General features: G+C 36.3%; 3 protein-coding genes across 3 annotated transcripts; 1 reads left to right on the top strand and 2 right to left on the bottom strand.

The window, feature by feature from the left end:
• Positions 1-455: 455 nt before the first annotated feature.
• Positions 456-7602, bottom strand: LOC113761206 (protein SMG7L). Its single transcript, XM_027304077.1, has 6 exons — positions 7423-7602; positions 6059-6182; positions 5351-5950; positions 4903-5025; positions 4494-4705; positions 456-2645 (listed from the first exon to the last, which is right to left on the bottom strand). The coding sequence occupies exons 2-6, from the start codon at positions 6119-6121 to the stop codon at positions 653-655; spliced, it is 2991 nt and encodes a 996-aa protein (XP_027159878.1). The 5' UTR covers positions 6122-6182; positions 7423-7602; the 3' UTR covers positions 456-652.
• A 5048-nt stretch (positions 7603-12650) lies between these two features.
• Positions 12651-13657, top strand: LOC113756882 (rapid alkalinization factor-like). The gene is made up of 2 exons (XM_027300353.1): positions 12651-12900; positions 13536-13657. The coding sequence occupies exons 1-2, from the start codon at positions 12651-12653 to the stop codon at positions 13655-13657; spliced, it is 372 nt and encodes a 123-aa protein (XP_027156154.1).
• A 7328-nt stretch (positions 13658-20985) lies between these two features.
• Positions 20986-22082, bottom strand: LOC113762096 (VQ motif-containing protein 4). The gene has a single exon (XM_027305368.1). It carries the CDS (start codon positions 21996-21998, stop codon positions 21228-21230), a length of 771 nt encoding a protein of 256 aa, XP_027161169.1. The 5' UTR covers positions 21999-22082; the 3' UTR covers positions 20986-21227.
• Positions 22083-27526: the final 5444 nt, after the last annotated feature.

Here is a 27526-nt window from a genome sequence, read left to right as displayed (position 1 = left end):
AAGAAAAAGAGAACTTTGGTATAGTAATGATTATTTGAGTTATTATTTGGAATAATTACTATAACAATTTTTATAATGTAATGTATGCAGTATAAAAAGAGTGTTAAGAGGATAAAAAGTTGATTTGAAATTGTAATTGTGACATAAGCAAAATAATATTTGAAGACATAATGACTATCCAAACAAAGAACTTTTTGCACTGAATTCTACTCTAATTCCAGATATTACAATTGTAGATGCAGGGCTTATATCTCAATTCAAATCAAAGTGTAAAGTCATGTCAAAAGATAAAACTATTTGGAAGCCCAATCTCAAAATCTTCCAATTCCATTTCAAGCGTCATTCCTGTGGAACCACATGATTGATATTGCATTGTATTTTGATATTGTATCCTGCTCATGACAGATAGCTTTAAAAATGGAGAATGCGTTGGCTTTTTCGCAACGCTTCAAAGATGAAACAGACGCTGCTAGGAAATTTTCATACTTCACTCTCCAGTAAATTGTACACAAATAGTCATAAACCTGTGTGAGTTAAGATCAATCTTTTTGGCAATTGAAACTTTCTCTGAAGCAATCAGTAATTAACAAGCAAAGCACAGCATGAAGCAAAGACAGATGTACAGTCATGAAGTGCTTAAGATATCAGGGTTTCAGTTTCCCATAAATGCAGAACCTCTGAACTGAGGAGAATGCAGTTGCCATTCTTTTTCTTTGAGGTAATGAAGAAGTGGCTGTTGCTCAGGTCTTGGATCGGTAACAGCACCACAAACAAAAGGAGATGCCCTTTGGTAAGAAAGGAGGCTATCTTTTTGTGGGTCACCTGCACTGTAAACAAAAGAAGAACCTGGATGCAACTGGGGGCTCTCCATATAGAAGGTTGGAGTAGAAGCCAAAGGATTTCCCCATTGACTGAAAAGATCAAACCTTGAGAGGTCATTTGTCTGGAAACTTGATAGAGGTCCTGGTCCATTCATGTGAACTGGCCAGAAAAGAGTACTGGTTTGATCAAGCTTGTGATTGTTTCTGTAGTGATAAAGCCATTCCGAAGAACTCATTCCCAGTAGTGGAGGGTATCCATGGACTAATCCTGGAAGAACAGGGCTAAAATCCAATGGTCCATGAGGTGCAGAACCATTCGAGTAGCCACTTACAGGTGGAGCACCAAGAATGCCGTCTGTCTCCCTACTACCAAGTGCACTCTTATACTCAGGAAAACTTGGCAAGTTACCCCTAGACCAAGTAGCATCATCCGGCAATAAAGGAGCTGAAGGCACCGGAGCGACATATGTAGGAGGAGAAAGAGTTTGGGCGGCTGCAGAGACATGAGCGGGACCAGCAACAGAATCCCTAGTTCTGTCATGTAATAGACCAGTCAAGGATTCAAAAGCTGTTTCCTGAATCGGCGTCAACTCATGTTTAGTGAAGTTCTTGATCCCTTTCTCTGGCTCATAATCTAATTTATCCCTATCAAATACCCAGGCACTAAGAGAGGGAGGTCCAGCAGGGTAAGTTGCTGACTCCTTCAATGGTTTGTTGTACTTCACATTTGTGGCATCAGGAGAAAAACTTGCTCGATCACTTCGTGGCTGGTTTTTCCCAATGAACATTGATGTTGCTCGGCGCAAGCATTCATCAGCAGATAAAGCAGGCTCCTTCAATCCTTCTCTATACATATGGTCATTTTCAGTGATATATTTATAGAGCGGTGCTGAGTTATGTCGTGTAATAGGGTTGAAGAGAATGACTTCTTCCTCTTCAGTGGAAACAGGTACAGTCTTTTGACAACGTTGAGGTTGAGTTTCCCCAAGAGAATCTTGTTCATGTACTTCTACATTTCTACTAATCTGTTCATCCACCTCCTTGACTTTAACATTTAATTTAGATACCCCTACTGTTTTTCCTTGGCCTAAAAGTTCCATTGACCCAAACGTAAAGAATTTCAATCCTTTTTTGTCACAAAAAATCCACTGTTTATTATTAGCAGATCTGTTCACAATCCTCATTCCTGCATGAAAGATCCGATGCGAACGTTTTGAATCCAAAGTCTCCATCCATTCCCAGTGAGTACTCGTAAAATCCAGAGAGGCATGTGCATTGGCCATTGGCTCAAAACCCCTCAATTCATGATCTTCCCAAAGAGCAGATTTATCGCAAGCAGTTTCACCCTCTCCTATATTAAATCGGTTGAGAAGATCAGCAAGAGCACTAAAAAAGTAGGACATGGCACTCATAACTTTGTCATCGGCAGCATATTTTTCTACTTCATCAAGTGCTCCAACCAGCCATTCAACAAAGACCAGCACAGCAGGCAAAAGCGGACACTTCTCCAGTTGATTGCACTTTAGACATCTCTCAAGAAGGCGAGCAATACAAATATATGTAGCAATTAGAGCCAATTGGGTCAGCCCAGATTTCTGCTGCTTGTCATTTTCATTCAGCTTCTCATTCTGAGGGCTTTCTGTAAGGTTATGTAAGATGAAGATGAATATTGAAACAAGTTGAAGTGCACGATAAGGGCCTTTTCTGGATGAATCCATCAGCTTATATGACTCCAAAGCAGCTTTCAGTTGCTCATCATCTAAAAGTACCAAAGATTCCAAATGTTCGACAGTGGAAGAAAGAGTGCTTTCGAATTCCTCCAAACTGCATGACAAGGAAAACATCATGGTTAACTTCAGAATCAATTAGACATTCACATAACATAGCAGCCTTCCAGAAGAAAGAAGCCAGACAGAAACATGCAAACTTATATGCATGAATTGCCAGAGAAGAGGACAGGGAAAAAGAAAATAACTTGGTCTCAATGTACAAGAGTATCACCTAGACATGCAATTTTAATTTAGGCATCTTTACCAATCTTCCTGGTTCTTAGTATCATATTTCCAAGAATAAGTTGAATACATTGGTACGTGATTTATTGAGGCTGTACAGAAAATTGTGATCGAACCAAATAAAAATGAAACATTAAAAACACCACAACCACCATCCACAAGAATTAGATAGCACCATAGAGTCTTTTAATGATTTGTATCAAAAGGCCCCAAGTATTCGAGTACCTAGAGTGCAACTGGAGCACTCTAGTGTAAAACCATTAATAAAGTTTGCATTTCCAAAAGAAAAAATGCAGAAAGTAAGTAAAACATCTTCTGCAACAATAGTACAGCTTTCAAGCTGTATTGACATTATAAGCATAGGAACACTCCCAAATCACAGTGTCTTCACATAAAGCAAACAAAATAAGCCCCAAAAGAATTTTAGATATTTCTCAATTTTCTTTTAGTTCCCTCCGCTCTGTGGGGAAGGAGGGTAACTTACAAGGTAGAAGCATGTGAAAGGACTTTCAAAATAGATAAGGGCTTAAAACCAGGACAAATTTTCTCTATATTGTGCATATACTTATTGCGCTTCACATCCATCTTGAAGTTCAGGACCTGTAACAACCTAGATGTGCACTAACTCGTTAACTTTTAGAACCCAAAATCATGACCCAAAATGCTTAATTAAGATGTAAATAGCACATAACACAAGCTCTTATAAGCCAGTCACATCTTCTTTCTGGCATATATAAGCATTACATGTCATTGTAAAATAACAAAATTGCATGCCAGTGTCATAATTCTCAAAATGCTCAAGGATCCATAAGCCAGAAGATAAGAGAATTGTCACCATACAACCAAGGGGCTTTAAGAAAATTGGTAAATGATTGATGTGTGTCATCATCTATTGAACTACCTATTAACTCTATTAATCAAGCTGCGTTCAACACAAGCAAGTACTATAATGATGTTGCAGGAATGGTCCAGTAACCAGTATAATTCGCAATTAAAAGCTGAGATGTAGAAAAATCTTCATCAGCCTCTAGTTCTAAGTTCACTTTATCGTAGCCTCTTCTCATAAATTTATGGAGGACATAAATCGCCAACTAAATAACCTCTCATGGTCTCACTCTCAACTAAATCAGATGCACCAAATGCTTTTCTTACTACTCCACAGGCCATAGTGGAGTTTTGCTGTTTAAATCAGTCAACTACAATATCAGTTCCTCTTCAATCAGCAAAAATTCACTATTTCTCTGACATCCACCCTGTAGTTCGCAAAAAGGGCATTGAGGAGATGATAACGAATTTCCCTGTTGTTCCCAAACACGGAACTGAGAGAATTAAGGTGATGATCTCGACCAGTTTGTAGGATGATATTCCAAATAAATTCAAGAAAGATATACCATGCCTTAGGCTGCACCTACTAAACTTGCCGAGTTTGCTATGGAGTGACCCAGTTAAAACGCATTCTTGCAAGCTTGACTAACTAATGGTCCGCCACACAGAAGTAATAGCAAATAACAACATGATTTTTTATCTTCACAAGCACCATAACTAATAACAGAAATGAAAATAGTCACAAAATCAGCAGGGACTAATCCTGTTTGTTGTCTTCTGATGGGTTAGCCAGAATATAAGTCAGATCAAGAGAATATTGTGTTGCTCTAATTACCTGGATCTCCCAAGGAAAAAACTTATCAATCTCACAAAGAGGGGCCAGAGTTCAGTTTTTGCAGTAGAAAAGATGTTATTAGTTTCCAAGTTACTCTTATTTGAAGATCCAGTGAGAGACTGTGGTGCGGCCTGCAAGGAGACTTTTTCAAATGGCTTTAACAAATCGATGTGTGTCTCACTGGAAAGCGAAGACAGATGGGATGACCCGTTCTGCAAAATCAGAAGAAACAATAGATTCCTAACTACTTAACTTCAAAAATCAAATTTAAAAATAAAGCAAAGAATTCTAAAAACTACAAGTAAAATTACTGAGTTTACCTCCCTCCTTCCTCTTTTGTTACATAGTTTTGGTAAAAAGGCAAGGATGAAAAAATAAAAAATAAAAAATAAAAAAGAAGAACTCTTACCTCTTCAAAGAGTAGCATAAGGTTATTCCATGCATCAGGGAAAGGTTCTTTAACAGCTAAACTTCTCGTGCAGTGGTACAATGCCAGGAAAGCATCGCCAACATATGTTGCTAACAGTGCCAGCTGCAAAGAAACACAAATTTTAAGATCGAGGAAATATACAGTAGAATAAGTTTAGCAAATGAATTTGAATGTAGAAACTTCTTAAAAATCAGGATTAAACAATTGCTCCAACTGTTGCCAAAGAATCAATCTAGAAATAAAACAAGGTCCGCAGGATGGTTTCAAAAGTGACTTTTGTTCGCCAATTCAGGCTTGTCCCCAACACTAGTAGAGAATTTGGAACTGAAAATAGTGTAAGAGCAAAAATGACAGATACAAAGCTTTTCTAACATTCTAGAACTAAGCAAAGCCTGTGTTCATCATTAAGTAATATGAAGAAACCTACTTGATTATGGGGATTCCCGCTAGCTGGCCATATCCTGCTTGCTTCTAAGTAGTAAGTAAACGCAACCGACCATTTAGAAGCATCCTGTTTCTTACAAAGCTCGCCATATCTAGCAAGATCCCCAAGACATATTAGAAAGCGGTGGCATGCAAACTGACACTTGCTCAATTTCATTTGTTCAGTAGAAAATGAACTGTCTCCTTTGTTATACAGGAACACCTCCCCTGGCAGACCACAAACTTCTCTGAAAGCCTTGGTCAAATTGCTATAGAAGTCAGTCGCTTCAGACAGGAATGTCTTGAATCCATCCACATATCTATTGATGTTGCCCTGTGAGTCAATGTCAACTGGGGAAGTTTCCCCTTTTGTACTCTCTCCACTCATCCAATGTTGCCTCATGCTTTTGCGAAACTCAACAATGTGCTTATAGTGAAGCTTCCACAAAAAGTATTCAACTTCTTGAAGGTCCACAACATCATAGTCATTCAAAATGATGCTCTGATAAACAGTTCTCACCTTGCGGTACAACTCTTGAACATCTTTGTGTAACAGACCTTTAGAATGGATCAATGCCAATAACTGTTTCTCTATATTAAGAACCTAAAGAACACCAAGTATCAGGAACTTCACTTACCCGGTTGCTGAAAAAACTGAACTTACAACATATTAATGAGAAACTATTCCTAATTAAACAGCTTTTAAAGTCACCTCAAGAAAATTATCCTGCTTTTGCCACTGATCCTTATGCATAGCAGTTGCCTCATGCTCCATGAGTTGTATTGCTGAACCTGATTCAATTTTGGCGAATATCCTTATTCATGTGACGCGTTACCTGCAACACATATGTTAATTTTGTTTCATTGAACTTTAATGTTGCATGTTAGAATTCCAAAAGGCACGCCAATATACTAATCTTCTAGCAATGGGAAAATGGGACGTCTAATATCAAAGTCAATGCCATGAGAAAAACATGTCCAAGGAATTGCAATTTACATTATCTGCCCTATTGACACATCTCATGAGTAAACTTCATTTCTCTTGCTTTATCACTCTTAACATCTTATCTGCCATGAAAACATTAATGATTATCGGATACTCAATTTTTCTCCCAAAATTAAACACAAGCAAGCAGTTCCCTGGACGGGGTGCTAACAAAACACCTAGTACAGAGTAACCGCTAGGACTTGAAACACGCAAAACCCATGGACTCAGTTACACAAACTAGTCACTTATAGAAACAAAATTCAATAGCGTCTTTTGCATAGGCCTATTTTTCTTACTTATCTAGTAATACTGCAGGCTGCTGCTAGTACAAACAGAAATGGACATAAACAATCAACTCAGCCTATGGACTTTTCTTCACCAGGCCAATGAACAGTAGCAGAAACGGACCTGAAGAGTCATCCCTAAAGTCAACAAACAATTATTAAGTTCCAGACCCTGAGACACGTCAATTACCATTTCACCAGTGACCAGTCCAAGAAAACAAACGCTAATATTAAATTGCAATAACAAAACATTTTTTAAGCATATATTTCCCGGACGACAAAAGATCATGATCATAATCCAACAACCAAAATACCACTATCCAAGCCCGTAATTTTAAATCAGCCGACACCCCATAAAAACTTTCCACGTTAAATTAAATACAACCCCATCAAGCATAACAAATTAGCAGTATATGGCTGCAGAGCATAATGAAAGAGAAGCTAAAACAACCCCCCCCCCCCCCTCCTTCCCCCAAAAAAAAGTTAAAAAATAAAAACCCAGTTTTTTTCATTTATTTATGGAATAAAGAAAACCAGAGCAGTAGAAGGGGAAGGAGAGAAAAGGAAAGCGTGAGAGTCGAATAGGAACCTCATGATGCCCAACTGATTTTTACCAACCAATTGAGCTATATTTGCAAAGAAGGGTACTAAAAGATTCCTTTCCGATCCTCTAGAAGCTCCAATCAGCAAAAAAGTACAAAGTTTAAGGCAGGAGAAGCAATTAAAAGACCACCACGCAGTGGTAATAAAAGTTGCTAGAATCATTTGATAGAAATGAAACTTCAGCTGGGGGAAATTAACTACCTGAGTAGCACGTACTGTACACGACAAACAAATTTCTGCACGAATTTTATGAAATCCACTGCAGAAAAGAGTGAAGATTGAGCTTAATTCTGAAGCAGAAGCCAAGAACAAAGATACAGTGTTGAGAGTAAAAGGGATGGAAGAAAGCGCGGGGAGAGGAAGAGAGAGTAGAAACTAGAAAGGAAGAAGAATGCTTGGCCTTAGCCACCCGTGTGATCGTTTTAGTTGTGAAACAGACAAAGTAAAAGGTCGCCGACCTTATTGAAATTCAGTTGAATGACTATTTCGTCCTTTCCTTTTACTTGTATTTTCTTGTACGTTAAAGTAAACGCAAATGGTGGAGTGTATAAGGAGTTGGCCCCAATAATTCAATTTAATATTTAAATTTAATGAATTCATATTTTAACATATTAAAATACATTTAATAAAAAAAATTAAATATCTGAATTAATTAAGTGTCATTGGAATTTTTTAGACAAAATTTGATATAAAAAATAAATAATAAATTATTCACTTATTATTTAATACGATATACACTAAAATATATTAGATTTAATATATAAAAATTTATTAATTTAATGAATTCATATTTCAGATTTTCCAATTTTATCAAACGCACTCTTAGATTGATTGATGATGATTATTATCATTCCCCATCTCTAGTCTTTGTCCGACTTACCCCAAATAAAAGCTATTTTATATTTTGAAGACTTGACAATTCTAGGAGGATCCCTTGTGATCAAAGCTAACCCCACTAACGTGAATTCTTTGTTTGCTAAATAGTGTGTTAATTATATGTCTTTTGCATTTTTCAACCTAGGACACTCCAGCAATATACTAGCTACTATGATGAGCCCGCTCTTGGACTGGAATGACCGGCGGGTGGTGTTTCCGGAATTCAGGGCTTTTGCAGTTGTCACTGACAATTGCAGAACAAGGACTACGATTTAAATCAATTAACATTTGATCGATGCGATTTTATTATTGTATGAAATAGAAGAGCTAGGTTAGTGTTACATTATGCTAATATGATTTGGATCATTAGTGTACAGATCGATCTCACTCCCAATGTTTTTTTGTGGTTAAAAATAGTCATGACATCGTTATTGGCCAGTTTGGTAGTACAGTAGAATAATCATTTTGCTGATTTGCTCCATTCACTCAGCCGCAAACATAGCCAAAACGAAGTCCTTGGAAAGCAACTAGCAAGGCACCAGTAGAGGCTTACAAGTATACACTGCATAACGAACTAGCCCAGAATGATGCTCGGCAAAAACACAGACAAAATGTAAAACCGCACCCAAAATGATTGATTACTGTATTGACTATTACATGCGTGAATGAGCATGCCTTTTTTCCCCCTTGTGGTTATGGTGTCCAGATGCAGTATGAGAAGTTCATATTGTGGTAGACTTTTTTTTCCTTTCCAAATCATTTACTACTATCGACTTCAACTTGATGCTAATCGAGTTTGAGTAGAAAAAACCAAATTTCATGTATTAGTCGAACCTTCATCGAGTAGTGTGTTTATAATATAATTTTTAATTATGAAATTTATTTTAAAAAATCAAGTTTCAATTGAACTCGTTTAAACTCGATTTGGTCGAGTTCGAGACCAAGTTCGACTAAGGTAAAATAAGGTTGAACTCGAGTTCGAACTCAATTTTAAAGAATTTGACGAGTTTGAACTCAAGCATTTTTATTCGAATAATACACTACTCAAACTCGAGTCGACTCCATAATAGGATAATAAGAAATGCAAATTGCGGTAGTCTCTTTTTATTTTTTTTGGGGTCAAAACGGTAATGTGCGTATTGTTGTTCTCGGACCCATTATTTTGTGTGGGAAAAAAAGGCTGAATTTCCTGGAGTCCAACATTTTGGAGTTATACCAAAATGCATTAACTATTCAACTTAGACTTTTATAATCATCCAGATACACTTTATGTGTGGTCCCTTTAATTTTAAATCGCCTCGGCATAGAGTTTAATATGGTAAAACACCCCACAAAGAGTTTAATAATTGTTGTCGTATCCGGATGTTTCCTTAATTTGCTGATAATAATATTATCGTGATTACGTTTCCTTGAGTTATTATTCATTTATAGTACGGAATCTTTTGACTATGATAATTTCTAAATGAGTAATTGTCCTATCCCATTTATTGGATAACGTGTTCTTGTGTTGTGTTTTGGTAAACCTGTGTTCACTATTGATTAAAAGTTTAACTAGAAATCACTGAAAAATATCACGAGATCATATTAGAAACCATAGACATTGCTAAGGTGGGATAATGCTACTAAAGAGGCGTTTGATTCGTATAATCATATTAGAATTGGGATTAGTATCAAAATCATAAACCTCATCATGAGTGTGAACTTTTATCATTCATGTAAATTGTTTTTTACAATATGCATCCATAGGCATAGATGTTAGTAACTTGAATGTTGATTCCATTCATGACATTCATGTCCATTTATCAACAGGGTTAAGATTCTTTTCATCTGTCTCTTCATTTAAATATATTTAAATTCCTATAATTTTATAAAATCATTCGATTGTGTCAATACTTTTCTTTTAATCTCTAGATCAACACACTAAAAAAATGACATTCATTTTACACGAAACATTTAAACTGTGAAAATGAGTTAAAATTATAGCAAAATATCTGGTGCGTAATCAAATGAGCTTAGCCCCGAAGTTTATCAAACGCCTTTGACTCGGTTAATTACTGACGAGGACCTACAAGCGGCAGAGAGTTAACCCAATCGAACTCAAAAGGATAATGCATCCACCTGGGCCACGGGGGATATGTAGTTGGTGTTAGGTCGATAATTTGGACCAACTCACAACTGACAATAAATGTAGCGGTCTGTAAACTAGTCCACAGATAAATATCCAGGTCGTGTCATCCCCATCATGTAGAGGTGGACTACTGCCCTCTTGAGAATATTGATCAGGTTTCTCCTATCCTGCCGTCATGTAGATGTAGACAACTACTCTACTCGCTTGAGAAGATTGATCAGGTTTCTTCCATCCTGCCAATGGGATTATCAATTAAAAATCATAATCTTACCATTGGAGGAAGGTACTCGGACACGGAGGGTTTTCAGTGATAATCGTCTTCGAAATGATATAGTAATACTTTTTAAATACCTTGTCACTTTACGTGAATTATTTGTAAAATTTCATAACATATATATAATTATTATACATGGAGCTGATCACATGAATAGTAACAGAATATTATACTCTTATTATAAACATGTACAAGCAGGTAAGATGTAATTATAACTTATTTAAAAAGTATTACACTACTATTTCGAACGATTGTCGCTGACAACCGTCTGTGCTCAGTGTCTGGTCCGAGGGAGCACTCTTGAATCCGCTAAACTCTTTATAGCACTACTAGAAGAAGCCACATGGTAAAGGACCATAGGGGGGAATTAATTTCTTATGGATTCCGTTTAATTTCTGAGTGGGAGATGTTGTGGAAGCACATATCACATATAAATACTCTTAACCATTTCTGGTGGCAAGTTTTTAATTGTTTGATTGAGACCATTATTGATTATGCCCGCCTAATTAATGTTGAATAATTATGGTACGAGTCAACATTTACTAGCATTGGTTTAAAGGTACAGTTACAGGACAACAAACAAAGGCTAGAGAGGAAAAAGGGTAAAGAGAAAGGGGAAAGGAAGAAAAAGTGCACCCTAGACAAAGAAAGGACGAGAGAGTGAGAAAAAACAGAGAAAGAGTACTTTATCTTGCAAAGACTTGAGAAAAGAACAACTTGATAATGAAGTCGGATAACATAAATTGTGTTGCGCTGCGCATATTTAGAAGATTTATCAAGCAGACTGAAGTAGTATTGAGGAGTCATTTGGAGATAGTATATAAGAAGTTCTGGATTTAAAGATTGATTTTTAGTAATCATATTGCTCTTTTATAGTAATCATACTGCACTAAATCCTCTTTTACACCTCTGTGTGCAAAATAATCTGTGGAAGTTTCAGAAAATTTTGGGCAACTAATAAGACAAACCAAAACTGCATTAAATCGATTTTTTTTTTTTTTTTACTGAATTAGAAAGTCAATAGATCCTTTTTCCTAGCATGCCAAGAAGCAACAATCAAGGTCTATTAATCCCATAAAAAATGGTTTTGATCACAATTTCATGACAAAGAAAGGCAATTACAGTTCACACTTGAATCATCCTTGTGACCTTCTTGTCTTCGTGTTTCATCCTATAACGTGCAAAAGTAAAAAAACAGATTATAATAAACCTTCTTGTCTTCATATATATATATATATTCCTTTTCTAACTTCCAACCATGAAATTGTGTGTATATATATTTTATTCATATTATATATGCCAACTTATACATCGGGTATGAGCATTAAATTTTTTGAACCTCGCATCAAAACCTAGCAGGTTGTCCATTAATAATCTCTCTTCGATACCGAATCCTAATGAAGAGTGAATCAATCATATAATCAGAGATTAACTGTCTGGTTGGATATTCACGAATATCGGGTTTTATTACCCGTTGCCATCCCTACATTTGATAAATGCGAATTGCGAACCTTGGTCAAGGTGAAGCAGCTCACTGTATGGGCTATTGTGAGTTTTGGATAATCATTCACAAAACAGAACAGGACCTAACCATCTCTGTCTAACCTATCCTACCCAAGTACTTGTTGGACTCCGTGAGAACTCAAATAGTGTCCAACAAGGACCGCAGACCAACCAAAAAAAAAAAAAAAGTCAGAATCCTAATATGAGAAATAAAAAGAAAACATATACAGGTGGGCGACCAAATGGTACTACTTTTTGGCCCCAAAAAAAAAAGCCAATATCCTACTGGTGGCGAATGGCAGTGAATGCAAATTCAGCTTCTTTTTTTTTCCCCCTTCGACAGCACAGATAGAACGGCAACAACCACCACCAGCACCACCTCCGCTAACTAGAGAAGAAATAGGAGCAAAAACAGGCCAATTTTCCAAAACGCTAACCCTTAAGAGACACATCATGCATGCATGCATGCATGCGCTAACCTCATCCAAGCTTACATTATCCAGTTTCCACTTTCCATATAATTTTCTCTCATGCTTCTCTATCCACAATAACACTCAAAACAGATAACGCAAACCTGATCAACACAAAATCTTCACATTCCATCAATTCATCCTTCCCAAATTTTCAAAAGAAAAAAACCACATGGGAATGGGATATCTGCATTGCCTTCTAATCCTCTTGCTGGCCAGGGTTTTCCTGATAGCGGAATCGTCATTTGCTGATTACAAAGAAGCCCTGTTCGACATTGATTCCGTCATCCCTTCTCATGGCATAGCTACATGCAATGGTCGAGTCGGCGATTGCATCGATGAAGCTGAAGAAATGATGCTTGATTCTGAGGCTAGCCGGCGGGTACTGGCTCAAACTCGTTACATTAGTTATGATGCCCTGCGTAGAGGTAATATCCCATGCAACCGACGGGGTTCGTCTTACTATAACTGTGGTTCGCATCAAAAGATCAATCCTTACTCTAGAGGGTGCACCAGAATTACAAATTGTGTAAGGAACACTCGGTGATAATAACGACCTCCAACAAAAATTCAAAGCCAGATTCGATTGATCTCTGTTTAAGTAACTGATTTCATGGAGGCATTTTATTGTACAAGTTCATTTATACGTTGCTGTTGGCCTGTGGCAATATCATCAGTTCTAAGGTGAAAGATACATCACCTGCTGTGCATGGGAATGCAGGAAAAAGAAATAAGTAGTTTTTCTGCTTTATTACCTAACTAAACTTCCACCATAAGAGAACGGAATTTTAAAAAATTCAAATTAAGTGATTTTAGACCTTTGGAAAATATACTGTGTCAACTGTTTTGGAATTTAGGTCATGAAAAGCTAGAAGATCTTGTTAGCTAAACATATTTGAGCTATATATGTTGCTTCTTTACGGGGATCATTATATTACTTCCTTTTGTTACCAAGAAGAAATTTCAGAGAGAGGTTTGTAGCCTTCATCCGCATTCGGATGAATCGGATCTCAACTATATGTGATGTCAATTTTTATGTCAAATTGGGCTTTAAAGATCTCAGGTCCACAGATAAGAAAGCAACTTCAAGCTGCACTAAAAGCTGGAGCTGCAAAATATGACTTTAATCTGGTCCATAAGAACCCGGCCGGCCGATTTCAGTGCCATATCCATCAGGAACTCTAGGCACAAAATCTTTTGTTCGACTCTCAAATTTTTTCATTCTTTTCTTTTTTTTGTTCTTGAGGTATGGATTTGCGACTAAAAGTAATTAGAGAACAATCCATGACAAATTCTGTTAATTATTGGATAGTTTAGAGAAAAAAAAAATGGTACATGTATTTGTTTTGTAAAATTTTCATCACAAGCTAAACATGAAAACGACATCCTTGAAAAACAAAAAGCAAAATAGGCATAGCACTTTCAAAGTTTCATAAAGAAAAGAATTTATTCTCAATCCACAGCTCCTAATAAAGGATTAACGATTCTAGAGTATTAAGGGATGACGTACCTCTTTAACTTATAGGCTGTAAAGTTTTTGACCAATTCTTTTAGTCACATCTAAATGCTTTCCACTTGGAAGGTAAATATAAATAGCATAAAAAAAAATTGATAAGGTCCCATTGGGGGTTGTCCTGACATATCAAAAAGTACTCAAATTTGATCAAAACACTTATTGAGTATTCAATCATATTATTGTTTGTTTGGATGCATACTTGCAGGAATACTTTTTCTACTTAATAATGTGTAATTTTAAAATTTTAAAATATATTTATCTCTTTATTTAGTTCAAAATTTATAATCCAATTGTTAAAGTTGATTTTTTATTTTTTGAAATACAAAAGCTACTCTAAAAATATTAATTTTGAATTTATACCAAAAATGCTTTATTGACAAAAAAAAACTTTACTCCTAAATTCGGGGGACGATGCTCACCAAATACGTTAAAAGTGCTTCTTAATCAAAATGAAAGCACTCAACTCCGAATGGACCCAAGCTCTTGACTACTACTCACAAGTTTGGCTTGCGTCCCTTCGTTATTTAGCATTTGACCGCTTACATTTCACTTAATGATGCTAATGTCGGATTCATTGCCTGAACCTGTGGGGCAATAATTACGATCGAAGATATATAATACATACAAGCTTTAGTTGTTTTCAAGATGATTGTTTTTTCAATAATCTGATTGTCATTGAAATCAAGCCTGAAAGTTGCTCCACCTGCCCCTTTCACATCTTCATGTGGAAGGGGATACGCAAGTCACAACCACAAGGTAGTAGCTAGCGGAAATTCCAAGCATGGTAATAAAATTACAGTAAAAAATAAGAAAAGAAAAGAAATAATTTCCTTTTGTTTTGTCCAACAACGGGCAAAGCGAAATATATAAAGTTTGCCATTTTCCTCTTCTAGAGGAGGAGCAACAAGAAAGATACAAATTTGCATAAATGAGAACCATGCAATAAGAAATTACAAACCTTCATAAATGTGAATCTATTGCCCCTCAATACTCCTAGGGTCTGTTCGGTTGGTTGCAAAAACGTTTTCCCAGTTTCTGGATATTTAGCCGGTATAAAGAGATGAAGATAATTCATAGAGCACTGTTTTATTTTCTTTTTTTATATATAAAAATATAGCTAATTAATAGATTAACGTTTTCTAGCGGCTATCGATATGTAACCAAACGCCAGAAAAATAATAAGGAAAGAAGGAAAGTGTTTGATTTATCAGAAAATACTTTTCATGTAAAACATTTTCTTTAAGGAATTATTTCCACCCTCAACCAAACGGACCTGGCCTCATCCATTTAGTCAAATTAGACAACTGATGGAGTAATAAGCAGTTAAACCTCATGCATTGACTTGATCAACCTGTCGAATGAATCCATCAAAAGATACAAATTGCTTGGTACGGATCACCAAGTTTATGTAGAAACTTCAAATGAATTAAATTTAATTAGTGACTGATGAAAGGATGCCTAGTGTCCACTGCAAAAGCCGCAACTAATATAATAAGTTCACAAAAAAATGACTAATATACTAATTTCCACTCTTTTTTTTATGCAATTGCTTATAAATTACTGTCAGATAATAGAACTAGAAAACTTTAGAATACTTACTTATTGAAAGATGTCTTTTTCCATTGAAAATCTAGTATAGATACACAAGCACAGGCATATGTGTGAAAGTGTCAATATAATTATTCAGTTAATTAATAAAATCATAATTCTACTTCGAGTTGTCAGTTATATCCTGTATAATGTATACCATAATCCACAGTTTACCCTTTCCTTAAAGTACAGGAAAATAACCAAAAGAATTAGGTAAAATAGCACAAATAGTAGTATCTCTCGTTTTCAGTTTGTACCCTTCAAAACTCTCCCATTGGACGTGAAACATGAAGTATTTTGGGTCCCTTATACTCTAAATATTTCACAGTTTAGTCCTAAAATCGTTTTTTGTTTGGTCTATTTTCTATTTGAGAATGAAACTGGTTAAAAATTAATAATTCAAATACTAAATGTGTTATGCCCAAAAGTTTAAAAATTGAAATGTGTTCATAGCTCAAAATTTGAGGATGACAACTGGCATTTTCCCTACAAATTACTACGTGATCATGTGTATGTTGGGAAGGGGATAGTTAACCCCTCTACATGTTTCACTCCACGCGAGAACCTAAAGGAGGAAAGAAGTACAAATCAGTTTTCCCCTCAAACGAAAAACCTGTGAATTCTGAGTAACTTCATTTTCATTTTCTTTTTTCCAATTGTCATCATCTATATCTACTCATACTTCTACTTTAACCTATTTTAAAAATGATCCAATAGGATTACAAGGAACTAACGGAAATTGAACTAGCATCGAACCATATAGGTATATCACGCACCCATATGAATCTAAAAAAAATCACATTAAGTGGCAACTTTATTTTCATTTACTCTATAATTCATTGGGTTTTTTTTGGGATTAATTTTATATATACTGTCAATGTATACACTATCACGGTTGGATGGATGACACATGAGCAAATTTTGAAAATCCCATCTAGGGGTGTCAACTAGTTGAGTTCAGGCTGAAATCGAAAATTTCGAATCGAACCCGTTTTTATGTGGTAGACCCAGATCCGACCCGTATACCCGCCGAATCTTGACCTTAGAATTTTGAAACCCGATCCGACGGGTTCGGGTCTAAAAGGTCCAAATTTAAATATTTCAAAATTAAATCCAAAATCAATCACAAATCCAATTTCCAAATTTAAATAAATCAAATTACAAAACTAAACACAAATAACTCGCAATAGTCAATCCAAAACTAACCACAAATCAATCTATTACTAAATTGTTAATTTGGTAAAAAAAATGTATTTAGAAATATTTATATTTTATAATTATTAATATATTATTCGGATTTGGGTCGATTACGGGTCGAAATGCTATATTCCGTATCCAACCTCTTTTTTGTTTGAATAAATGAGTTTGAATTCGAGTTCGGACATCGAAATTATTTTTTAATCCAAACCCAAAATATTTATCGGATCTAAGTCTGAATCCAAACCCGTTGACGCTCCTAAACCCATCAGACCCAACTTCTGGATCAGATGTGGCAGTCTCGTTGCTCTCGTACGAACAGGTGACTCTATTGGTGAATACGGAATTAAAACAAGAACCGCATAAACACAAACGTATTTAAAATGAGAGAAGGAAAAGGAAGACAAGTCAAAGTTGGCATGACCGAATGATGATGTAACAACTTCCACCATCCACGTCATTTTGTCCCGTGCGCATGCCCTCGAAATAGTCTGCTACAGCGGTCTCTAAGGCTCCAGAAATGAGAAATACCATCTTGTTGAGGGAAAAATATTTTTTTTTGAGGGGAAAATATGTTTTGGTCTCTAAATGTTTAGCCCCCGTACGGTTTTAATCCTCAAAGTTTTGACAAAAGTGAATATAATTCTCAATGTATAGCACATGTACATTTTAGTCTCCAAAGGTAGATTTAGGACATTTGAAAAATTTTCTCAATTATTGATAGAATTTTAGCATGTCTAGTCATGTGTCTAACTTTAAATAACAAATTTAAGAACTAATAACTCACTTATTAACTAATTAACTAGTAAAAAGAAGGAATTTTTTTAAACTAAAAAATTAAAACAAGTCAGAGCACCGGATTTATTGACTCAGAATTCATTTTCACTCTCTATCCTCGTTGCCCCTAAGCAAACAACTGTAATACTTAAATTTATTCTTGTAGATTAACAAATTTCTTTTCTTTTTATGTTTCCTAGTTAATCCGTCATTAACATGATAGCATGTGCATTACTCTTATTGTTCAATGTTACTCGCCATTTTAATTCTTTTTTTTTTTTGAGAAATATTAATTCAACTAGCACGCGACGGCACCCGATTGATTTTGTCAGTATTTGAAAAAATCCTTTAATTATCCTAAATCTACTTCAAATTAGTAATATTAGGGACCACATTTGCTGTTGCCAAAACTTTGCGGAGTAAAATTGTACGTACATATGCTGTATATTGAGGATCGAATTTGTTTTTGCCAAAACTTTTACACAAAGAGTAGTAAACATTGGGAACTTAAAACTGCATTTTCCCCCTTTATTGATGGAAGGCTTAAAACAAGCATTTTAGCCCTTCAAAAAAAAAATTCCAAACATGTTTTTTCAAAATAAATTACAACATTTTTCAAACAAAAAATACAATCAAATTTTACTAGAAACATGAATGAAGGCAACTCTAGGAGCGTTCTGCAAATATACCGCTCAACTCTAGGGCTGTTTTGTAAACTTACCAAACCAATGATTCTCCAACAAGTCTCCATCAATGGTAAAAGTAAAACGCTTCGTACATTAGCAAGACACAAATATTAGCACGTGTATACGGACAAAAACTTTCAATCATTAATTGTTTTTCTGGAATTTTATTAGTTTCAGTTCATAGAATGTCCCGTCTGTCAAATAATAATAGTTCATGCGAACAAGCCATGTGAAACCAAATCATGAATTCCTAATTCATCCATCAGCTAATGATTTGTTTCTTTTAGCTAGACTAGAGAACACAAAGAGTTAGTATAAAGCTGGTTGGTAACAACCTTTCGTCCTAAACATCAAGTTTAACTAAAGAAGGGAAAAAAAACAAGAGGAGCAAGAACAATCTGTCCAACCGTTTTACTATCATTTTGTTGAAGAAAGGAAGAAATAAAAAAAAGGGACAAAAAGTCCATCTTACTGTTACCATAGGATTATAGTAGTCAACAATTGACGGCAAAAAAATAATAATATCACCATTAAGGAAGTGGTGCTGATGATTGGCATTGGCAACAAAATGGTGCAAAAGCAAAGAAGCCGAAAGTTTCAAAGCCTTGCAATTAATGACTTCACCAAACCACCACAAATCCATGCTATCAGAGTCCACCACGACAACCCAACACCAACAACAGTGAAGCCAATCAGCCAAAAAATATACACGCCAGACAAACAAACAAAAACACAAACAAGCCGACGCCCCACCATGCCGTGTGTATCATCTATGTTAGTACTACTTATTATGTTTTCTGGCATTCCTTTCTTTCCCCCACCCATGGCCATGACCCATCTTCTTCAAAAATCTAGAGCTGCATGCTACTACTACTACTAGTAGTAATAGAAACTAAGTCCCTCTCAGCCTTGGGGCTAGTTGGCTATTCTTTTCAATTCCTTTCATCATCACAAAGTCCCACTCCCCTCTCCCACCTCCCTTCACTTTCTCATGTCTCCATTCATTACCTTTCCTTTCCTCTCCTGCTTCTTTCTTTCCAAGTCAAAAAAGAGAATTGATTGTGTTAGACTCAGGTAAAGGAGAAAACTACCTCTGCCTGATTTTCTTGCACCATTTTTCAAAGTTGCATTAAAGGTACTGCTGTATTACTCCCCCCAGTCCCAGACGCAGAAATGGGCTGGCCTACCCAAGTCAATTTTCTTATCTCCCTCCCCTATCAAACACTACCATACCATTATTGTCTTCACCTCCTCGGTTCTCACCTTCCCGTTTTCTGACTGGTGGATCCCACCAACTACAAGGGTCTGTGGTTCAGACCGTTTTCTTTTGGTCAATCAAGACCGGCAAATCTATTCTTTAGTGATCACAACACTTAGTTTCTGTTTAAATGCCGGTAATGTACATGTCTGGCCCATTTAATTCTTCGATAACTCCATACTTGAATGCCGGAACCCTTCATCATTTTTTCCAATCAGATCCCATTAGCCTATTATTAACCAATGTAACAAAATCTCAAGTTATCATACGATGTTAGTACAATACATTAGACCCTATTCTTAGCTACGAGCCTACGAAACACCATACAAATATTCTAAAATAAATTCGTCATTTATTCTTCCCCGAGAGTTATTACTGCGTCTAATCGTGCTCTTGAAATTGACATACAGCTCCAATCGCACCCCACTACTCGAATACTCAAGAACTCAGGCAAAAGTTATAATCTTGAACCCTTTTCAGATGCCAACCAAAAGCTTCTTTTTGTTACTCCCTAGTTTTTATAACTTTTTTGGTCTTTTTTCTTTGTTGTGGGGATTTTTTGTTTTGTGTTTGTTGCTTTTGTTGTGGGGGGGAAGGGGGAAGAGGAGGAGGAGGAGGAACTGTGGAGGGCTGTTTCCAATAGTACTAGAACAAAAGGGGATGCTGTGACAGAAATAAACAACTACAGTGGCATGAGCTACATAACATAATCTACTGTTCATGCCGCTATATATGAAAGAAAAAAAAAAAGAAAAAGTAAGTAGCAATCATGATTAGAGAAAATAATTGGATGCTTATAAAATAAGCACGTAGAAGACTAGTATGCTGCGTGCCTGCCCCATCTTGGCATCTTCCTTCAATTGCAAAACACAACAACAAAAGAGTCAAGATTCCTTGCCTATGCTTCTACTCCTCCATTGACAGCTAGGACCATTTGCTAATCCCACTTGATAATTACTTCCAATCTCCCCCCGCCTCCATTCCCTTCCCCCAAAGGCCAAAACCCACTTTCCCCTTTTTCCTCTCTTTTATTTGCTCCATACCATGTGCGCTCTGCTTTCTTGACTAGTTAAAAAGTTTTCGTTAATACCCCACAATTAACATTCATAATTATATTAGGTTCAGTGATTTATTCATTCTAATTAACACGGTCAAACTCTTGCTTACCACATCTTTCTTTCTTTTATTTATTTATTTTTAATTTATTTTTGGTATCCAAGGGCACCTCCCCCCCCCCCCCCAAAAAAAAAAAGATATGCTAGTAATAATGGGGGCGAGAAAATTCTTAACACCAGACTTTTGCCTGAGCGTAACTTTAACACCTGAGCTCACCAATGCTCACAATTAAGCAGCAGTCAATAATGTTCAAAAGCAGTAAGAAAAGCAGAAGGAAACCTTCAGCATTATTTTATCATGCCAACGTAACAGAGATGGGGAAAAAACCTTCAGCCTTTTTCAGAAAATTGTAAACCGACGAGAAAATAGCCAATGCAAGAAATTTGAGATGGAATTATAAAATTATACAACCCCCATCCATTCTTCCCAATTTGCCAATTACAGATATTACTTGATATGACAACAACATTGCCTTCCAATTGCTTCTTTTTTTACTTTTTTTTGCGAGGGCCTCGTCAATTCCAAATCATATCATATCTATGTGGTTTTACATATGAAATCGTTACACATCAAAAAGTAGAACGGGAAAAAAGAAAGAAAAAGAAAAAAAATAATTTAAGAATCAGACCTTGAAGAACCTGAGACTCTAGGTGAAGTCACCGGAAATAGGGGTAATAGTCGGGGCTCCGAATCCCTAGGAGTATTTGAGGGTGATGGGTGGAAATAAAATCCCTTTTGAGCGATAGCTTTGTCCTCAGCCTCGACGTCCAAATTACTATTAGTACTCGACCCACTATGAGGAGATCTGTTGAACGGGTCGGGTATCAGCGGTGTAACCGGGCTGAGCACTAGAGAAGTAATATCAAGCAGACTCGGCGACAAGATCTCCGGTGTGACGGGTCGGGGCGAATTGGAGGAAAATTCGGGCCTACTCACCAATCCTGGTGCCAAAGGGCTGAGCTTGAAGTTCATCAGACTTTTCCTCCGTTCATACAGCCGGGAGGCTGACTTCTCCTTCTTGGGCCCGGTCTTGATGGGCGGGATGGCGTGGTTCTTCACGGGGGCTGATCCGGGTTCGGGTCGGGAAGATCCGGATGCCAATTTGGCCGTCTCGGAAGATCCGGTGAGCATTTGGACGACTTGTTTGAAGGAGGAGGTATCAGCTTGGACGAAGGTAGTCGGGTACGGGTTGTTCGGTTCGGATCTGGTGATGGGCACGGGAGCCTGAGGTGGTGGGGTGGGTGGCGGAGGGAGTTGGCCGTGGTGGTGATGGTGGTGAAGTCCATTGCTGCTGGTGCTGCTGCTGGAACTATTGGTGCTATAGCTCTTCGGGGACGGAAGCAAACATGGGTTCTGGTTTTCTTGAAGCCTTGTTGAGTTCTCCATTGTTGAATTGCTGCGTGTGTGTGTGTGTGTGTTCTGCGTGTGTGTGTGTGTGAGAGAGAGAGAGAGAGACAGAGAGAGAGAAGGTTGAAAACTTGAAAGAATGAAAGAAGGAAAGAAAGAAAAGAAAGAAGAAAGAGTTGAAAAATGAAGCTTGATAAATATAGAGAGAGAGAGAGAGATGAGTGAACGGAGAAGAGAGAGGGGTACTTTGAAATGGGGGAGCTTTGGCATTTTTGCAGCACTTTGTTACTTTCTTCGGTTTGGTAAGAAAGTTTTTGTTGGGAAGACTCAGAGTATTCTACGATGCAATCCCATCTTTCTCTATGGCGCGTGGTACCACGTGCCAATGGCACATCGACGCGTAAGGCGACTCAGACGGGGTTGGGAGGTCAAGGGAGGTGGGAGAGAGTGGTGGTGGAAGACGGATTAGAGTCCCACTGTTACCCAGCGTGTTGGTGATGCTTGGAATTTCAGACCAGATTTTGGGGGTAGGGGGAGTGGGGTCCAGGGAGAGAGAGAGAGAGAAGAATTTGTCAAACAAGTTTCAATACGTGCCATTGACCCGAAAGGGGTCCCTTTTGGCTTTTGGATAGCTGACTAATCTATCTAGTAGCAAGTATCATTGGCTTTTCCTGACTGTTTCTAGCCTTTGGAGAGGACTAAAGTAAAGAGATATTTTAATAGTACTGCCACAGAGTACTGTCACCAATAGTAGTCTTAGTACATGATTAAAAAATACTAATAAATAGTCTCTACCAAGATAGGCATGCAATTTTTATTTATGTACTCTACTTAAAATAGTTTTAGAATAATTAATGTCCCAAGCTAAAGACGGAATTGCATATGATTTTTTTTAGTCAATATTAGGTGATATCACACACACATTTATTAACATATTACTCATCGAAGATAGATAGTCACAAAATATCTAAGAATGGAGTACACGGCACACGTGTCCAAAGAATTGTTTTTTCATAATTTATGGACCCCATTCAGCTTAAAAGACATGCAAAATTCTTGTACCCTTATCAATAATTTTAAAAAAAAAACTTAGGATTAGTCATTTCTGGTGAGTTGAGTAAAGTCACGGTTTCCTTTATTAGTTCAATGATCTCCCGGCCCTAATCTTTAGCCCCTTTGGAATTATTATAATTTTTTTTTCTTTTTGGTTTTAGTTTCCAGTTTTTTTTTTTTTTTTGAGAATTTTTAGTTTCTAGTTTTCAAGACCTGAAACGGAGTAGTTGCTTTTCATCTTTGCAAGTTGACAATTTGCTCAGAAATCAGAACTCGTCTTTGGTGTTCTGGAAAATTGATTCATTCAGGTTGGGAACTATTCTGAAACTGGAAGCCGCAACTTGTTTTACTTTTGTACCGTAGCAAGTAAGTAGCCGCCTCTACGACATTTAATTGTGTGAACTTTTCAAGTGGCATTTAAAGTTTTCAGCTGCGAGGGTGACCTCCATTTGACTAATTGACTATAGGTGCATGGTTCAAAATAAAAGAACCAAAGAATAAAATGCCTCAAATGAACATTTGCTTCCCAACCAACTTGTCTCAGGCAAGTTGGACATTAAAAATTTCTTTCTAGGCAGTAGGTTGAGGGTTTGAATATCCCATTCTACAGTTAAAAAAAATCTTAGAGGAGGGCTCGAATCCGACACTCCTCTTTTAGCCTAAATAAGACCCAAAAAAAAAAGAATAATAGGGATATTGCCTATTGAAGAAGAAAAAAAAAAGAACATTTGCTTCTCAAATATTTTGTCAAAGTTCTTTAATGAGTTACAAAAATCTTTGTGATGTAGGGCCTTGTCAAATACTATGAAGATGAAGGATTCTCTTTGACCGGATGTGCTCTTGCAGCAAGCGAATGCAATGTACCCAAAAGAATCAATTAATCCTTCATAGTGCATGCATTTGGTTTACCTGCCCAAGTTTCTTGTGGCATCATTCAGCATAGAGTAAGCTCTATACATCATCCTTCAAAAAAAAAAAAAAAGCTCTATACATCATTAAACAAGGTATTTGAAGTACATATATATATATATATATGATGCCCGGCTACAGCAAAGAGTTTAAAAGCTATAAATTGTTGAGTTTAGTGGTTTTTTTTCCTTACCTTTTTGGTGGAGCATTGCGGTTGATTTTCTTGCATATATTTCCTGTTGTAATAACTGACAATTTTAAGGCTCGGTATGGTTAAAATGGGCACTGAAATTGCTGCGTACAAAATTCATTCTCCAAATTTTTTACCGCATATGAATCACATGGGCCTTCTATTTTGGCACACAGAACGCATCTAAAATATCATCCGCTTGCACGGGAATCTAAGGTTGTCTCATCCGGCTGCTCCGTTGATTAAATATTTTTTAACTTTTCGTTTTGATTTTGGTATCTAGTCTTTCCTTGCTACTGAAATTTTCAAAAAGATTAGTAAATTATTGTCCTCGTCAGTTTCTTTTTTTATTACTACGTCAATCTCGACAAAATTTAATACTTCATAATATAGAAAAACAAGAACAACAGTGAAGTAATTATGCAAAAACTAGAGCAGATCTTCCCTAGATCGAAGTAATTCAAATTTTGTCACGCCAACTCATCAATTCAAATATTAAATGTACCATGAATATGTGACAAAATTTGAGTAATGAGGACTAATATACAATGTGTACTCAAGTTTTTGCCAATTAATTATGCTATTCCGCATAAAGCCCTTGCTCTTCATAAATAATAAAGCTACGACAAAGGCCTTGTTGTTTGAAAAGAGAAGAAAAAGTGTAATCGATATGTGTTGTTTCGGAGTCCTTAAAGAAAAATATTCAGCAATTTAGTCCTATTATGAATGTGTCCTTCTTGTTAACCTTTTGAATTATATTTATAAGTGTGACAATTCGTGAAAATTTATTGATGGCTTCAATTTTCTTTCACTTCATTGCCGGGTTTAAGAATATTCTCATTTTCAGTTTTCTTTCTCTTAACTACTACCAAATAGGTGGTTTTGTATTCATTCTCCAAAATTTCCCTTTTTTTTTCTCTAAAATTTCAAATATGTTGAAACATATATGGTGCAATTTGATAAAAAAACAGCTGGTCAAAACGAAGCAAATACTTCCACACTATATTATATACGTAAGACCATCGAGGATATTTGAATCAAGATAATTTGGTCAAGATTTTCACCTTTAATGTGGAGTTTCATCAAGCAACTTCATCAAGAAATGCGATTAATCGACTATAAATTGTTGTTCACAAAGAGAAGTTGCCGGGACGAGGACTCGGGATATCGAGACAACTTGTGGTCTCCCGATGATAATGGATACATTCTTCAAACTTCATTGCTAGTGTAAACCGTGCAACATCGAATTTGTTTAATTGGAAAACAGTCTTCTTGTTTTATTCTCTTTCCCTTCACAAGTTGATAAAACTCGTCTTATGGAGTATCATAGTTTGATTAGCTTTTAACAATTTAGAAATTGTGTGTTTAATAAAATGTCACTTAAAAACCTAACTTAACAATTGTTACAAGATATTATATACGATTCTGGTGACATTACAGATAATGTTAACTTTTAAAGTTACGTATATAAACTCTTTCAATTGTTACTTTGTATCACTTGAAATTTTAAAAATTCACAAAAGTGCTCACAAGGTGATGGATAAATAGTGATATATTTTAAAAATTAGTGATTAGAAGTAGTTTATTAAGGAGGGATAACTTAGATAATACAGTAAAGGAAGTATGAGTGAGAGGAATCTTCCACTTACGCTTAAAAAAAAAAGATTTGAAGTAATTTATAACTTTCAAAATTACAATACTTCCCTATTACTTTCAGGCCATAAAAGTTACAGCCATTGAGCACCGCAGCATGTTGGAACCTTTGGGCCTGCACATGACACTGCCCCACAATTGTCCCTACTAATAGTCCTTGCAAGTTGTTTCCGGCAAAACAGAACCTTAATCAACAAATCAAGTATGCATTTCAACTGGGCTCGGACTTGAGGAATATACATCAGGAGTTTATGGACTTCAGACAATCGAGGCCCATAAGAGAGGTTAAAAATCTAGTATCTTACCATTGTTGGTAGGCCGATTCTCCGTTCCATTACATACTTTAGAACGAGTTTTTGGAGATGTAATGTCACGTTAGAATTGAAAGATGAATTAAATTATTTAATATCTGAATCGAATTCGATTTGATAAGAGTTTGTTTGTCAACCAGTCAAGAGTAGTTTAAACAGTATTTCATGTTCGATAACTTTTAAACTTGATAAAAAAATTCGTTCAAATTCGATTCGGCAAATAAATAAATCAAAATTGATCAAAATTTTAAACTCGTTAAAATAATCAAACAAGTTTGAGCATTAGGGTGTTCAGTTTTATTAGATTCATTTACACTCCTATGCCACATTTTTTTTTTGTTTTGAGGAAATGTCACATGAGATGTCGATACTCGGTTGGATGGAAATAAGAGCTATAACAATGTATATTCAGATATTGTTAACTGGTGGTTGATTCGTGATTACAAATGATTAATGTTGTCATTTTTATTAGTATCTCCTTAAATGCTGAATCCAACCTAAGTTCAAAATTCTATTCTTTGATCTAGAATTAGTCATCTCCTACTCAAGTGCTAAGTATATATAGGAGGTTTGATCTATTACCATATTTTTTTCTCAAGAGAGCAAAGTGATATCAAAATTGTTTTTGTTTATCTATTTTATCGACAATACATGTGATGCGACTGCCGAAGCAAGATCCGAATTGTACCGCACGAGCTGGGCGAACTGGGTAGGAACGGGATAAAGAAAGAGAGAGACGTGTGCGAACTGACCTGCGAAGAGAGGTGAAAGGCAGGGCTGGTTCCTCGGCGACACTCCGACGGTCAAGTCAATGAGAGCTTTTTGATCAGAGTAACAATATAGAGTACAGTAGACAGCGTACCTTGTTTTACCCCCACTACAAGAAATTTGGTTATTAGTGACAACATTTCTCAGCGACGAAAAACAATTGTCACAGAATGGGATCCTTTAACCACAATACAGAAAGTTATCACAATTGAGTTAAGGAAGCCAACACATCAGTGACGACCTTGCATTGTCGTCACAGTTCGATTCCCGCCAAGAGCCATGGAGAGAACGGGAAACTGCAACAATGACAACTTTCTAAAAGTTGTCAGTATTAATAGCACTTTCTTTGACAACTTTGCAATTGTTGTCACTGATAACATTGTATAGCCGTTAGTTACAACCTAGTATTGTCACTGTTTGATTTAAAATATTTATTTTTTTTGCAACTATTACTCCTAATTTTTTGTAATCATTATGTGTTCTCTAATGGTTTTTAACTGTTATATACTTATGAGCATAGTTATTAAACCCAACCCGGGAAGGAACCCGGCGAAGGAGGTGGGTCAACGGGTTACTGGTTGAACCGGTGGGTGAGTGGTTGAACCGGTGGGTCACTACATATATTTAAATATTATATTTCATAATTATTTATATAAGATATATGATATAAATTGTAATAAATA

Source organism: Coffea eugenioides, chromosome 2 (assembly GCF_003713205.1).
Source record: "Coffea eugenioides isolate CCC68of chromosome 2, Ceug_1.0, whole genome shotgun sequence".
Taxonomy (NCBI): domain Eukaryota; kingdom Viridiplantae; phylum Streptophyta; class Magnoliopsida; order Gentianales; family Rubiaceae; genus Coffea; species Coffea eugenioides.
The sequence above is the reverse complement of the archived record's forward strand: the minus strand, read 5'-3'. Positions and strand labels throughout refer to the sequence as shown.

Coding starts and splice junctions, on each gene's coding strand:
- LOC113762096 (XM_027305368.1), bottom strand. CDS start 21,998: ATGGAGAACTCAACAAGGCTTCAAGAAAACCAGAACCCATGTTTGCTT.
- LOC113761206 (XM_027304077.1), bottom strand. CDS start 6,121: ATGGAGCATGAGGCAACTGCTATGCATAAGGATCAGTGGCAAAAGCAG. Junction 4,706..4,902: donor TTATGCTACTCTTTGAAGAG/GTAAGAGTTCTT, acceptor CTGATTTTGCAG/AACGGGTCATCCCATCTGTC. Junction 2,646..4,493: donor TTTTTCCTTGGGAGATCCAG/GTAATTAGAGCA, acceptor CTTGTCATGCAG/TTTGGAGGAATTCGAAAGCA.
- LOC113756882 (XM_027300353.1), top strand. CDS start 12,651: ATGGGATATCTGCATTGCCTTCTAATCCTCTTGCTGGCCAGGGTTTTC. Junction 12,901..13,535: donor TTATGATGCCCTGCGTAGAG/GTAATATCCCAT, acceptor TAAAGATCTCAG/GTCCACAGATAAGAAAGCAA.